Raw genomic sequence first — 16302 nt, forward strand, 5'->3', positions numbered from 1 at the left:
TAATCACTGGGCAGTATTTTTAAAGAGCAACTGTGTTTCTCAAAGAAACGGTTTTCTTCCTTACTCTTGTTTTTAAGATCCTGGTGTTCTCTTGACAAGATCTCTGCAGTGGCCTCCTGACCAACATCCCCACATTCCCTCTCTCTCCTAATGGAAACCATCCCAAACATAGTTTCCAAAAGATTGTTCTTAAGTCAATGCCTTCATTTAGTCCACCCAGCCAGCCACTCCCATATCAACCAGAATTTCTCTTGTTTTCTACTTTAAGTTCAAACTTCTCTTCCCAGCAAGAAAGACCTTCCACAGAATGATGCCAGCTAATTCTCCTTCCTTCACTACTGCCTTACAGGTACCCAGTCCAGCTGCTCGGGATTCCTCATGTACTTGCTCTGCTTTTCTAGCCTACTCATGCCTTTGCTCAAAATGTTCCTTTTGCCTGGAACACCTGTTATATTTAAGATATTCTTCCTTAATTAATCAGTGTATTTGTATGACTCTCCTATACTTATTATAAACTCTTTGAGTACAGACACCAAGTCTTATCTATCTTAAAATCCCTCTCAGGGATACAGTGGCATTGATGGGTGAGGGGGGACCCAGATATCTCATTATTTTAGGAGATGTCATTTTTTATATTCTACATATGGGTCATGGGGGAAAAAAACTTAAGAATATTGATTGTGTTTGACACTCGAATGTGCCCAGTGGTGTCAAGTTATGTAGTCTGTGCCTCAAGCCTTGCACACACAGAAAATTACAGAGAGCAACACTGTAAAACTTGCCGGTAGCTTCCAGCTTTACTGGATTAGACAGGAATGTGAGGTGAGAACTATCCGTTCTGCTGCAAGTCACACCCAGCCCGGCCCTGTTTGTTCCTGACCACCTGGTCACATGGAAGCTGGTGATGGGTGCCAGCCAGAAACTTGGCCTGTAGCAGGCAGCTGCAGCACACCTAAGCTGAGAGATGGCTGAGGACTCCCTGTAGCCACTGGAGTCTGATTTAAATGTCCCACTGCTGAAGGCCAAGGCTCTGCACACTGTCTCATTGAGCTGCGGAGCTAGAGTTATGCAGAGGTTTGCTTTTATAACATTTGCTCAAGACCTCATATCCTTCCTTGTTTCCTTCCTAAAGATGGGGGTTTATACTTCTTTCCTTGTTTTTTACTTTCTTACTTTTCCCCGTGTATCTAGAGGTAAAACAAGAACAACGACAAAACCTTTCCTCTCGTTTTCTTGAACTGTTCAGTTAAATTCATAGAAACAAACATGCCTGACTTGAGAAGAATGCATCTATTTCTCTGGGGTATCTTACACATAGAGAAAATAATCAGAACAAGTGAAATTTTAGGTAAATCTGAAAACAGAATTCATAAAACTATTTATGTTACAGTTTAAGAAACCCTTAGTAGTCATCCTGTCTTAGGCCTTTATTTGTAGATGAGGAAACTTAGGCATGGGGAAAAAAAGACTCAGCATCAAAACCTGAGCCTGGAAACCAGATGTTTTCACTTCTAGTTCAAACATAATGCTCAATACTGTCAGTTCTTTTCTGAGTACAGTCACTTCTCTCCCACACTCCCAAGCATCCATTATATTCTACAGCAATTATTCCGATAGTTAACATTATTTCAATTCTTTTTTAACCAGAATGCTATGATTATGTTTTTGTTGATCAATTGCCTTGTTATTATTCAGTGCATATGGTTTTGTGTGCATATATTTTTCTTTCAAACTTGTGAAGCTTGCAAAAGCAAAATTTTCTTACCTAAATCTCTGCATTCACTCTCCTGGGGTTTTTTTTTTTTTTTTCTTTTTTGAGGGATGGGGGGTAACTTGTTTCTTTTTTCTTGATTTTGAGCATGTAAAACTCAGTTTCATCAACTCCAACTTAATCTGGGGGGGGCAAATTTTTGTTAAAAAACATGTTTAGTGTTACTTTTCTTGCCAACCAAAAGATAACAAAGATGATATGGTACAGAGTATCCCTTATGGCTGCAGGCCTGTGATACATTCTCTCTTTGTAGCAGCACTTCCAAAATTTTTAGGGACATTTCTCCAAGATAAAACTGAAGATTGAATCCTGAAAATATTTAAATAAAAACAAAGATTTTCTAAAGAAAAGTACTGTAACACTTCCAGGAGAATCCATGCATATTTAGAAATTCCACGCACAGAGCTAACCAGAAGGGAAATTGAATACAACCTAGGTGGGGGTGAGATCCTACCTCCTTCTTTCCCACCACCCCTGCAACTGCTTTCAGCCTTCCTCTCTTCCTCCACGAAAGTGGAAGGAGTTGCCATGGGTTGATGTGGGGGGGGGTGTCAGGGCAGTGTCAGGACAGGGACACCCGGAGCAGGGAGCGTGAGGCAAGGCCAAGTTTTTCAGGGCGTGGGAAGCCAGGCATCTAACACTGGGGAGTCAAATATAGAGCTCAGAGAGCCGGAAGGAGCTGTGGGTCAGTCTCAGAGCTAAGGAGATGTGAGATATGGGAACTAGGAAGTCAGGAAGGAGAGTGTTTTCCAGGAACAACTAGATACCGTCTAGCATCCATTTTGGACCTACCAGCCAGTTGGTGCATGCTAGGTGAGTGGGCCTGGGTTTCTTAAGGAGCCAGAGGACATGTATTCACTAGTGAGGGTACATATTTTATATAATTAACTAATGCATAGTTAATATTTGTTCAGTTCTCAGAAATGTTTTAGTGATGTCACATCAACCTATTAGTTAATATGTTGCTTTAGGAAAGCCATTGCCTCCTTGATATGGCAGAGAAACCTCACGACCGGGCATGTAGGTAGATGAGCTAGGGCCACCTGAAGTTCCGATAACTAGAGTGTACACACAGTGTCTAAGGTGAAACTGACTCTTTTCAAGCTTCTAAACAAAATGAGTGGAGTTTGGTCCCTGGATAATTAAATATTGAGATTGTCCCAGAGCTAAGACCCTACTGGAAATTTCTCCAGGCATCTTTACGAAGCAGAGGGATGGCATTCTTGCTGTCTTGCCAGACTGCCAGCCTGAACAGAATGGCTTCTGAACCTCCTCACTTTTAGCTCTTATTTGCTAAAAATTTTATTAAAAATACACAGTCTCTGTTTTGATGTAATGTTTAAAAGAGGGAGAAAAAGAGACCTAGAGATAACATGTTTAGTTTTAAAACAACAAAACCTCTGTATTGAGACCTTGAATAATTAAATATTGTTTTGGGATCTTGGTCTCCTAACCAAAAAGTTAGTATTACATCTGCTCTGCCAACTTTACAGGTTAATAACGAGACTCAATCTAATAAATATGAAAATTCTTTGTCTTTCAAATGGGAGGAAGTATTACCATTATTCAAGTGCTCTTAAATCCTTCAGTGGACTAGATAGCGACATATGTTGCTAATGTTTCTTACCATTCAGCCCTAGGGATGTTCATTTTAAATCTCCATGTGTAACTCCCAGCACAGATGATGATGATGGAGCCGCATGCCTCATTACCTTCTCTAGTGAATGTGCAGACCACACCACTCCCATGCGCTGTGATCAAGGGAATAGTTGTGTGCTGGAGCCTTTCCCACACAGAAGTTGCTATTTAAATTGTTAATGAGAAAATATAAATGGCTCCAGCCCCAGCAACTACCTGAATAGGAGGCCAAAATGGAAGGTATTTCCAAGAAGCAAGTAACTAGAGCGGCCCCTCCGTGTTCCTGTTGTAAACAGCCACACAGTAGATGGGGTCTTTCTGCCAGGCATCTAGACCTTCCCTCCCCACTAATTCTAGTTACTGTCACAGGCCAGGGGGGATCCTCAGGAATGAGTTCAGTGAATTCTTAGAATGACCAAGCCTTTTCTACTTTAACTGAGTTAATTGATGAGATCCAAAAACTTTGAAGCTAAAACAGATGATCTCACATCCAGAATTCCAAATTATGTGTTTAGCCTTTATTTTCTCTCACCCCTACAAAAATACTGTGCACATCTCAAGGGAAGGGAAAAGGGAGGAAAAGGCATGGAAACCCATGACAAGCTGTGAGCATTCTCCTGCTCTACCTAGGCCCAGGAGAGCTTGGCCTGCCACTGGCCTTGCTAGGAATGGTTCCTGCAACAGACCTGAGCAAAAAGTAGCCCTTCAGGAGAGGTGCATGTAAGTTTGTAGAAGTTTCTGAGCCTGTTCTTCCATCATGCCCCTATGAAGATGGTTTTATACTCTTTTAGAAAACTGCAAGAATGAATCCCTGGAATCTCAGGCTCTGTTAGATTTCTACCTGCCAGCAGCAGTCAACCTTATCTAACCTTTTTATAAAGTAAAGGATGTTTGGAGATATACATGTGCCTCAAGCCTTTCAAAGGGAAAAGTAAATAAAAGGCCACAGGGCTGGTGTTCCCATTTTCAGCGTTGAATTTAGAAAAAGAGCTTTGATTTGAATCTTAAATATTTCACATACCTGACAAGGTAGTAGTGAAAGGCATTACATGATTTTCAATAATGGAGAAAATTCTTTTTTAATGTTTTTTATTTTTATTCAAAATATTTTAACATTTACTTGCATATACTTGTGGAGTACAGTGTGTTGTTTCAATGCATGCATATACTGTGCAATGAGTCACTTAGGGTAGATGGCGTAGTTTTGTGCCCATTAGTCCACCACTTCTCCTCTACCCCCACCCCACCCCCACCTTTGTAACCATTATTCTACTCTCTACTTCTATGAGATCCACTTTTTTTCCTTTTTTTTTTTTTTTTTTTTGAATTTAATAATGGAGATAATTCTTTTGGGATTTAAGAGTAGGATGGAGTGGGCCAAAGTGGGGAAACCAGTTAAATGAGCTCAAATGGGTCATTTAAGCGGGAAGGTCCTGGTATATGACTACCAGAAACCAGATTATGAGCCCAAGAGATTAAAACATAGTAGGAAGCAAGAGCAGGGAATGACAGGCCGAATGGAAAGACCCACGCAAATGCTAAGCAGCAGATGTGTCTGTGTGCTTTCTCTGTCATAATGTGGGCTCGCTCTGAGCAGTAGCCAAGGGCAGAGAACTAAGAAAGGCCTAGGAGAGCTGGGTAAAGAGTGAGAAATAGCAGGCCCTGAGAGCCCAGAGCAGCAGACAGCGGAGTTCAAATTCCAGTTCTTCCCCCACCTGCTAGATCTGACCTTGGGAATGTTACTTATACTTCCTGTGCTTCATTTTCTCATTTGAAAAATGGGTTTAGTAACAGTACTCACTGCAGGGGGAAAAAACAGAATTTATCCTGTAGGATTTATTTCATGAGGCTTAAATGAGTTAAAATGTAACATGTATGAGTCCACTTCCTGCCACATAGTTAGTGCTCAGTAAACATTAAGTAGTGTTACTACTAGGTAGGTAACTCACAGGGATGTTGAAAGGATAGAAGGAAGCAATACATGTCACATATTTGTCATAGTGCCTATACATAGGATTAATAAAGAGCCATTATAGAGAAGCAGTCAAAAGTCTGTTTTATAAGAATGTAGGCAACAAAGAGCCAGACAGAGGGTTGAAAACAAGCATGTTGGAATCAGGATAAATCCTGAGACACACAACCTTGGCTTAGAAGGATTCAGGTTGGGAGATCAGGAACACAGAAATACAGACTAGGCAGTGGAGGTGTTACGACTTAGGCAGACAGACAGCAAATGAGCACCCAGAAGGCAGTGACTAATTTTGAGATAAACGCCTGCCCCAGCCAGGAAGTCACCAGTTATATATTTCCTGTGACAAGGGACCGATTCTTAAGTCTGGTCAGGCTATGACCTAAAAGTAAAAAAGAAATTCACTGACCCATGTCATGTTGGATAGGGACACAGAACTAAAATGAAGATACTTCAAAAATTTATGAAAAGATTCGAACTGTCTTTTAATTCTATTTTTCCATGAACTTTTTGAAGTACCCTCCTATGTCCATTGCTAAATGAAAGATAGATGTTTTATCCATGTTCAAGTTCAGATTTCTATCAGGGATAAAGAAATCACTTCCATATTTGCTACAGACTAATAGATTAGTGAATCTATTATTCAAGATAATTAGGCACCCTCTACCCAAAACTGTCCTCCCAAAATAGGGAACTTTCTAACAGCACCAGTGTTGTGGAGAAATCCCAGCTACGGGTGGTGCTGTCCTTGTTAAAAGGGGGGAAACTGCAAACGTGGTTTTCAGCCTTTTAGCAGTCGTGACTGTAAAACTCTTGACCAAGATGTTGTTTAGGCCTGGAGCTTTTATTACCTTAGAAAAACCAGCACAATGAGGGTTGCATGCAATAATGAATTAATTACTTGACTTTCAGGCTTTAAGTGCCGATGGTTTCTGTTTAGAGTAAATTTTAAATGCATTTCTATGAGCATCTGCTTTAAAATGGGCAAAACATGCTAGTAGATTATTGATAGTCTTCAGGTAGAATCTACTTTTCATTTATGTTTTGTGTAGGTCAAATGAACATTTATGCCAGAGAAATACATTATGAAATATACTGAGGTCTGTCTGGGGAAGCAAAGTCAAGACCATTCAAAATCTCCAAAGTAAAGAACACCCCCATTTTAGCCACAAAGTGCATTTTACCTTTCAAGATATTCTCATTGGCATTGTATAGCACTTCTCAAAGTGAGGCCCTGACTCTGTTTCCTAGAGAGGAAATCTTGACTCTCTTTGGGTATTTGCTGGGGGTCTAATTATTGTTGTGGTTTTTATATAGATCATTCCAGAAGCATACAACCCAGGGCACAAATGGAGCTCCTTGATGGGGGTTGAAGGGAGAAGAGGCAGAGGCAAAGTTTGTGATCGCTAAAACATTTCCTGTAACTCATTCATACAGTGGGATCACATGGGCCATCTTTAATATCTCAATTACTACTATATGCTTCTACCCGTATATCACTGGAGTATTTTAAAAGTAAGATACATGGAGCTGAAAGTGAGATAGTCCATCTAACTTTACATATTACAGGTAACAGATTTAAACTCTCAGTTGGGGGTCATGATAAGAAGGAAGAAATTAAGCATTGGAGATAGCTTTTCTGAATGAGGTGCTAGTGGAGATCTTTTTACACTGTGCTGTATGACATTATGAGGCCTTTTGATTTTTGAGGCTTGGGGAAAAGCAGAACGCTGTAAGTCACATTGGTGCTTAGAATGCTAATGGAGTAGGGCCTTACATATCTTACTAAAATGAGACTACTCTGTGTTTTCTTTGCATAACAAAAAAGGTTGTAAAGTTTTCTGCATGAATGTATACCCCCCCAAACACATATCCTGTATACTATTTCTGTTACAATCAAATTTAAGATGAAGAATGCATAAAAGGTAAGAATGAGCAAAAGTAACTAGACAACATAGCAAATTAAATTTTTATGATTCATTAAACAGCCGTAAAAATAACCCACCAAGGCTAAGCTCTGGGGTGGTAACTGGTGTATCTGCACATGGCCGGTGAATTGCATGGAGCTCAGCTTTGTCCTGCAGGCATCCATTTCTGTCAAAAGTCATGCAGGAAGAAGAAAACTCAGATTGGAGCCTCTCCATTCCATTGTTTGATGGGATTTTTAGGAGAGGAGATGTAAGCCAGAGGTCAAGTGTTTTGCGTGCTGGGACTCACCTTTGGCAAAAGGCTCTGGCAGAACAGACCTGTTTGACCATGCTTTGTGCGTGCGATCCGCCATCTAGTGGTTAAGTGAACCTAACGTTAATGAAAAGAAAAATGGCTTTTTCTTGTCCTTTCTGCCTCCATACTCTCCACCACTTGAGTTAAGCAGCAATAGAAGCTTGATGCCATAGGGTAACTGTTATTTGGGAAAGAAAAAAAATTATTTTCTTAGATCCCATATGTCAAACACAAATTATTGTGGGAGGTAAAAAGCACTGATATTATAGTAATTATTCAAATCAAAAGTTGCAAATTGGCAGTATACATATGTGTTTTGTTTGGCTCACAGAGTAGTTGCTTCCACTTTATTTTACTGAGGTACAATTTTACTGAGTGTAGTGCACAAATCTTCAGTATACAGCTTTTTGAGTTTTTCCATATGTATGACCCATGTAATCCTCCCCCAGATCAAGATGCAGAAGTTTCTAGCATTCCAGCAGCCTCTGTCATCCCCCCTCCTGGCCAGTCCTCCCTGAAAGATAACTGCTATTGTGAACTCTATCACCATAGATTCATAATGGCATCATTAAAGTACGTACCCCTAACCTCCCAGAAAGTCAAATTCTGTAATCACCATTTTAATAGTTTGTCCGAAAAGGGACAGTTTCCTCAACGGTGGCCAAATAAAGGCTCTGTTTTCTGGTTTTACTGTATTTCAGAGTCCGGGTGTCATATTATTATCTCTCTCCCCAGTCTAAATTCCTAATATACTGTCTTCCTTACTCTCACTGGGAGATACATCCATCTGGTGCACTGATTGTATTTTCCCAAGTGTCTCTGCAGACAGCCAAGTCAATTTTCAGAGAAACTCATTACTTTTGAGCAGCATCTCAGAGGTGTCACTCACCGATTGTCGTACACAGCCTGTGAATTCTGATGCAGCATTTCAGAAATCAATGTGAATGCCATGTCGCCAGCAACTGCTCTGACACACTGTTCAAATTAAGCCAAGCAGTAGCATCAGTCCTAGCGTTGTAAGGGTGCGAAAGGCTCTGATGCTATAACACAGCAAAAGCTAATTTTTAATGAATAGCATAATGTAGTCATTGTTGCCGTTCATATAGGACCTCTTTCTGTTCAAATGAGATTACATTATCTCTGACTGTCAAAATGTATAGTATGTCAAGAAGCAGAGCTGGTTTTGAAATAAAATTGTCCAACAAACATGTTACTTCCAGGTGTCTTGCAAGGTGTGGGAAATAGAAAAACAGAAGGTATATGGGCCTTTCACTGCCACGGAAGTGAGCCCTGTTTAGACCCCTTGTCCCCTTGCCAGTAAACTAGCGTTCAAAAAGTTCACTGCCTCTTAGGGTAACAAACAAGGCAGGAATATAGGCGTTATCCTAATTTAGTTCTTTTTACAAATAACTCATATTTTTTTTCTAATTATTTGTCATGAATTTGGAAAGTAGAAGAATATAAAGAAGAAAATCTAAAATTACTTAATCCACCAGAGAAAGTCTATAATGGCTGTGATTAGTTTCTTTTAAGGAATTATGATTCCTTTTTTCTGTGTGTGTGTGTGTGTGTGTGTGTGTGTGTGTGTGTGTGTGTGTGATTATTTTATGGAGTTGAGATGATACCATGTATTTTCCTCTATCATTAGAAACTCTTGGAACATGTTTAATATTTTGAATGACTTCATAATTTCTAAAATAAGAATGAAAACTAATTTTTTTAACCATTCCCTGTTATGGAACATGTTGTTTGCTGTTTTCAAAATGTTTATAGGTACTTTATATAGCTATGTATTTAAAATTAAGCCTTTAACATCATGCCGTATTCAATGGCCAGAACCTCCAGACTGGTGTTAAAGAACAGTGGCAATGCTGTTCATCCACGGTTTGTTCCTGATTTTAAAGGAAGTAACTCTGGAACTTATTAATAGGCTGATTTGAGAGGGTTAAAAAATCTTAGTTAAGTCCTTTCAGTTCTAATTTTGGAACATCAAGAATGGGAAATTGAGCCTTACCAAATGTCTTTGGTGCTATTGAAATAATTAGTCTTGTACCAATTTGGCCTATGGATGTGATATATTAACAAATTTCCTAGTATTAGTCCTCCTTCCCCAGAGTGAATTCTACTATATCATGGGTAAAAGTATAAAAAGTAAAAAGAAAAAAAAGTATAAAAAATAAAATAAATGCATATTATACTTTCAATGAATTTTCAAATTTAATTCCATTCTATTGTTTTTAAATTTTTAACATATATGTTTATGATGCATTGTTCTTTGGAGACAACTAGTGTGGCAGGGTTACAGATAAACTCTGTTGGTCCCATTCCAGTCTGAGTGGGGGTGGCTGAGATTGGGGGTGGATAACCTATTTATGTCTATTTTTCATTCTTTCTTTCTTTACCTTTTATCCCAACTGCAATAAGTGGGTTTTTTTCCCCCTTTGGTGAACTCACAAAGTGCTTTTCTTAACCTCTCTCAAAGCACTCATCACACTGTTTCTTATATTAAGATCATCTGTATATTTGTCTTCTGTTCTTATGTGAGTGGTTTGTATCTTAAATTTGAGTTTTCTGCCCCTCCACCTTAGCCACCATGTGTGGTCCGCCTGGCAGCCTCTCCTGTGAAATCCAGTTAGTCCCAGCACAGGGCTGCAGCACAGATGGTGGAATCGCACTTAGATTAATTTTGCTGTGAACACTCTTAGATCTCCACCAGCCCTGTGAGCTGAGGGGGAGAGCAGGGAATTAAGAGTGATTCCAAAATTATGTGGGTGTCATGCTCCTCTGTGGCAGTAATAAGGGTCTAGAAGACATGAGTCAACTTCCAAGGGCTTAGGTGCAGACACAGGCGGGGACCAGAGCAGAGATTTCATGTCTGTGCTCCAGGTGGCTGCTCCATTCTGGTTCTGGTTGTGGGTTACAAAGATAGCCAATTACTTCGAATGATTTTTCCTAACTCAAGTACATTCTCTTACATACTCTTAAAACTAAATACATTTATTATACTCTGATAATTTTTGTAAAAAATTCTTCTAATACTCATTTCAAGCATTACTTCAAAATGACATCTCTCAATTGTCAATTCTTTCCCAAGCCTTACAAAATTATGGACCCTCTAATGGCTCCAATACTAGATGTAAGCCTATGTCTCACTCATATTCAGTGCTTTGTAGTATGCTAGGCATATGGTTTATACTTAATCTTTCTGGAGTTAATCTTTTTTCTTGCAATGTAATGTTATTGAATGGTATTCTTCACACTTATTTTAAGCCCAAAAGCAACTTCAAAGACCATGCAGGCCTTTTAATAAGTAGTGAGATGTAGCATCACAACCCCCCAAATTAATGAAAATCAATGGAAGAAATGATGACAAAAGTGAAGTGGAAACCGTGTGATCCAGCAATTCCACTTCTGGGTACATACCCAAAAGATACATACTCAAAGAAATCATTGTACGCCCATGCCCATAGCAGCATTATTTGCAATAGCCAAAAGGTGGAAGCAACCCAACTGTCTATTGATGGATGAATGGATAAACAAAATGTATATACATATAATTCAGCCTTTAAGAGGAAGGAGATTCTGACACATGCTACAACATGGATATAGCATCCTTGAGGACATCGTGCTTAGTGAAATAAGCCAGTCACAAAAGGACAAAAACTGTATGACTCCATTTATATGACATTCCTAGAGTAGTCACATTTGTGGAGGCAGAAAGTAGAGCGTGGTTGCTGGGGGCAGGGAGAATGGAGAGTTATTGTTTAATGGGTACAGAGTCTCAGTTTGGCAAGATGAAAAGAATTCTGGAGATGGATGATGGTGACAGTCACACAACAGTGTGGATTTACCTAATGACACTGAACTGTACACTTGAAAATACTTACATTAGTAAATTTTGTGTTGTGTATTTTACCACAATTTTTAAAAAAGTGAATAGAGAAAAGTATACTAGTCAAGCTCGATTCAAAATGAAGGTCATTCTGCCAGGGCAATAATTCAGGTGATGACTCCTCTAAGTACCTGGTCAGCTTTCAGATCAGCTTTCCAGGGAGGGAGTAGTTAGGGGATATGGTTGACCTCGTACTTCTGTGCAGTAACTAGAGTTCCTTTGAAAGCAAAGTGAAATGTTGTGTTCTATAATTACTTTCTTCTTTTCCTTAGGGTGTTAAATACCACATTATTTGAAAGTTGGGAGATCGTTGGACCTTACCCTTCCTGGTGGGTTTTTAACCTACTGCTGTTGCTAGTACAAGGGTTGAACTGCTTTTGGTCTGTCTTGATTGTAAAAATAGCTTGCAAAGCTGTTTCAAAAGGCAAGGTAAGATAAAACTCACCCTTTCCAATGTCCCAGAAAATGTTGGTTTTTTCGTTTCCTTTGAATCAGCTATTTAGTATTCCAGATTTATCAAAACTGGTATTATTTCTTCAAAATGGAGCAAAATCACTCCAGAACACAAACCAAATTTTCATTTTCTTTTCTTTTGTTCATCTTTTTAAGTCTTTAGTTTCGCTTTGCTGATGATGATGCCCAGTGATCTGCATTTGTAATTTTAGATTTAACAATGATATATTATTTACTGTATTCTTTCTCTCCCTCTTTCTGTATCCCTTGGTCCTTCTCTGATTATATTTACACTGAACAGAAATTTAATAGCTTCTTTCTCTTTATGAAAGAAGCTATTGGTGCGGTATGTCCATTTAAACAAACCTTTTTTTCAAATTGAAAAATAAATCCACTCATGACTTTTCCAGCAAAATTTAGTTAAATCTTGGTTCTAAAAAAGAATGGACTCATGAGGCTAATTGTAATAAAGCTTCCTGAGTCTCATCCCTTCAGTAGGGCAATGACTTTTCCAGATTGTTCTCTGTGACATTTTCTTACTTTCGTTGTTTGTTCTCTTCCTTCTGCCACCCTGGAAGGCTGGGAAGTGGAACCCTTTACATGTAAGTTTCTCATACTCTCTCCCTGTCCTGGGTGCCACTTGCCTGTTGGAGGGGCGCTCAAACGCTTTTGTTTCCGTACATCTTGTTCTGTTTGATGGCACTGACTAGAGGCTTTATGTGAGGTGGAGTTTCCATTAGCTGCAAGGGACGCTAGGAACCGCTCTGTGAGTGCCCTTTTGTGTGAGTTTGTATTCTGCTAAATTTTGCATGATCCAACAGAGGAGAGGAGTTTCTTTCATTGGTGCTTAACAAGTTGGCTCAAGGACAGAAATAGAAGGTGAAGTAGTTGACGACAGGTTCAACCCAGTGCAGGATGGAGGCCGGAGCGATAGCTGTTGGCTTCATCTCTCTGGGGCCACAGGGCAGCACCAGGCCACTTTGTCCTCATTGAAGTCAACAGAACTGGCCCATGCCACAGGGGAAGTCGGGGCATCTAGGCATGTATTTTGAAGCCACTTCTCAGCATCAGCTCCTGTGTAAGTCCCCCAAATGTTGATCAATTAATTGCTTAGAAACTAAAGTTTATTTTTCTCTGTGAGCCTCTTACTCTTTAAAATGAGCTCATATTTCATTAGAAAATTTTCTTGTCCTCATTTGGATGCAGATTAAATCAACGTGCACAATACTCTCAGTATGCTAATAACTAAAGATGCACGAATGCTGTGAATTAGATTACTCATATCCTTATTGCATTGCTATTTCCACCAGAAACTGTCTTCTCTCCAGCTTATTCCTTCAGCATTATGAAGAGATGATCATTAATTTTGTTCCAGATGTCAGGCTTCAGAATATCTTAACTGCCATTGCTGCTGTCACCTAGGACAGTAAGATTCAACTTGGCCATGGGTTATTTTCCTGTGCATTATTTTAAGATATTCTTAATTGTCTTATCTTTGAAGGTAACATAAGTATAGATTTTCTCAGATGCCATTTAAAGTAATCTCACTAAGCATGCAAATGTAAATTAATCACTCTCTAAAACTAGAGTTTTCTGTTAGCAGCTTAATTTATGACTAATAGACTGATAAACATGGTGCAGCTTTACTATAACACTGTCAATGCTGTCTTTGTGACCCTGTCTATGTTTTTTAAGTTACAGTATCCTTATCATGTAGTCATTTTGATGTCTTGGTATCTAAATCTTTTTGGAAAGGGTCTCTGTGAATTCAGTCCCATCTCAAGGAGCATTGAAGTGAGGTTCATTTTTACAATATTTACTGTGTCACTGGTTGGAATGGAACAGTAAACTGGAAAACTGGAAAAAGTTCTCAGCTTTTACTTTCTCCTGTCCCCACCCACCTGGGAGAGATGACATTCTCCCATAATAACTGTGTTTTCATGTTGGTGGGTAGATTCCAGGATCCTTAAGTTGGATTATGGTATAAGCACAGAGAAAATGTGATGTGAAAAAATCCCAGTTAATTCTGTCTTATATACCTCCCAGGAGACTTTGCCAACCTCCCCAGCCGACCCCCTAGAGAATCACAGGAGACTTGATTGGGAAAGTTTCCATGAAACTAGGCCACCAGGTCCCTTTTGCCACTTAAAAAATAATGGTGCTTGGTTATTGGAAGATCTTAGGGCCTCCTGGGTAAAAACGCTGACCATAATTTAGACATATAGAGGAGGAGGTTCAAACTATTTTATTTTAAAAGCAGTAGAGTATTTCCTTAATTTCCCCTGCAATTATTTTACTGCTAGACAATAGGATTTTTTTCATCCTTTATGGTAATACATAGATTTATATCCTGGTGCCTTATTTTGCCTTCCTCATTATTCAATGAGACTGAATGGGGGATTGAAGAAAGTTGGCCTGATGGGAGCCAATTTTTGATGGTCCAGTCAGTGGATTTTCCTCAGGAATTATTTTAAGCTAGACCTTACCCAGCAGGTTCTTAAAATGTCTTCTGCTGCCATTAGTTGTTATGTGATAGATAAAACAAAATTTCTAATTAATTTTAGCAGACAGAAAAGAAAAACAAATTAAATCATAAAACAATGCATTACAAAGCCAAATAGGAATGATTCTTTTTTTAATGGTTTGAACGAGTGAATATCTCAAGTAGCGTGGTTAATTAAGAACTGACTTTAAATAATTCTCAAGGAGAATGTGATCATCAGAGAATAAATTCATTCATTTGTACCAAATGTTTATAATGCCATTCCAGTAGTACATCATGTCACTTTTTGGGTAAGAGTGGGATTCATAGTCTAATATGTTCTTAATATCATCTAAAGGTACCTTAAAGAGGTCAGTAAGTCATCCCTCGGTAATGCCTAATCTGCCTACATTCCTTTGTAACTGACTTTGTCACCCAAATTGTATCTCCTCAGTGAAGAGGAATGATTTCTGTGACAATGTTCTTATCCTCTATGATTTTTTAACATTTGGATCTGTTTACCTTTGTATATGACTGCATGTGCTTTTGAGCATGCCATACCTTGATGATTCCTTAGGAGCTGGTTACACTCACCTTCTTGTATTCCATAGGTGTCCAAGGATGATCGAAGTGATATTGAGTCTAGCTCAGATGAAGAGGACTCAGAACCTCCAGGAAAGAGCCCCCACACTGCAACAACCACCAATGGGACCAGTGGCACCAATGGATATCTCCTGACTGGCCCCTGCTCCATGGATGACTAATTACTGAAAACTACAAGTCCCGAACAAAGTGAACTATTTGTTGCTGGAAGTATTTAATAAGTGGCAAATGCAGTTCCTTTCATAATATCTCAGCACCAGAAACAAAAATTAGGATTATCAAAGCATTTTGAATAGTGCACTGCCATATGTCCTGTCTGTGAATGAAGAATTACCATTCTCTATATGTAGGCATGCTGTATGTAATTGACACAAGGGAACAGTATTTGCATTTGTACTGTCTAGACTATTATTTATTTTTTGTATTTGTTTGTAAATCTGTGGACAAAAGAGGGTTTCCTTCCTCCTTTTACTCTCTGGGTTCATGACAGTGAAGGAGATGCTTCATCCGCTTCTGCCCTTTTCTCTTGCTGTGGTCTAGTGTGCTGTGAGCATCGGCTTAATTTGTCACTTAGAGCAAGCAAAACCCAGTGCAAGATCCTCATACCGCTCCAGATAGGTTTGCTTTCTTTGTGTTATGGTGCCCATTTTGAAATTGCCTATATAGTGTCAGTGACCATTCTCCCAGTGTAAAGTTTAAACAGGATGAACTTTGGTTTTTAATTGTCACTCTTCATGGTCAATTAGTAATTCAAGTTAAAGAGGATGGTTATTGTAGAACTATTTTTGAATTATTTTATGTTAAATTGCTTTGGAATAGACGTCATTTCTTGTGCACACAGCCAAGATTTCTTCAATGAGTGTGGTAGCTAACTGGGGGATTAAGCTTATAGGTTACGGAATTTTATGACCTCTGTGATGGAATTTATGACCTCTAGCATGAGGACAGTGCTCTGACTCTAAACAAAGATATTTGCTTGAGCTCATAGTTATAAACAAAGAAGTCACTCTTAGTATTAGGAATTTGTCCCATGTTCTGGGAATAAAATAAAGATAACTGATTTCAGCCAGGTTTTGCCACTACCCGTATAATTAGCTCAGTCTTCTGTCCTATCATGAAAAAAAGAAGCTAAGTATATTTTGGGACAGAAAAGGAGTATTTCATGAGTTGGCAAAGATTACTTCCCGTGCAAAGCACTTTGTTGCAACCAGCTTGCAAGAAAAAGCCCTATCTAGTATTTGACCTTCGTGTTTTTATTTTGCTGAGCAAAA

The 16302-nt window shown here is 39.1% G+C and overlaps 1 protein-coding gene across 2 annotated transcripts in view; it reads left to right on the top strand.

Moving 5' to 3' along the window:
* The window catches only part of CERS6 (ceramide synthase 6), a 286531-nt gene extending 270571 nt beyond the window's left edge, over window positions 1-15960 (top strand). The window contains exons 9-11 of one of the 2 annotated variants that reach the window (XM_063106910.1): window positions 11766-11922; window positions 12525-12548; window positions 15040-15960. In XM_063106910.1, coding sequence (XP_062962980.1) covers window positions 11766-11922; window positions 12525-12548; window positions 15040-15192 — 334 coding nt within the window. In that variant the 3' untranslated portion in view covers window positions 15193-15960. The remainder of the gene's footprint in view (window positions 1-11765; window positions 11923-12524; window positions 12549-15039) is intronic. The other variant, XM_063106915.1, reaches the window with a different exon arrangement.
* Window positions 15961-16302: the final 342 nt, after the last annotated feature.

This window comes from Cynocephalus volans, chromosome 1, assembly GCF_027409185.1.
Source record: "Cynocephalus volans isolate mCynVol1 chromosome 1, mCynVol1.pri, whole genome shotgun sequence".
In the NCBI taxonomy this organism is placed as follows: Eukaryota; Metazoa; Chordata; class Mammalia; order Dermoptera; family Cynocephalidae; genus Cynocephalus; species Cynocephalus volans.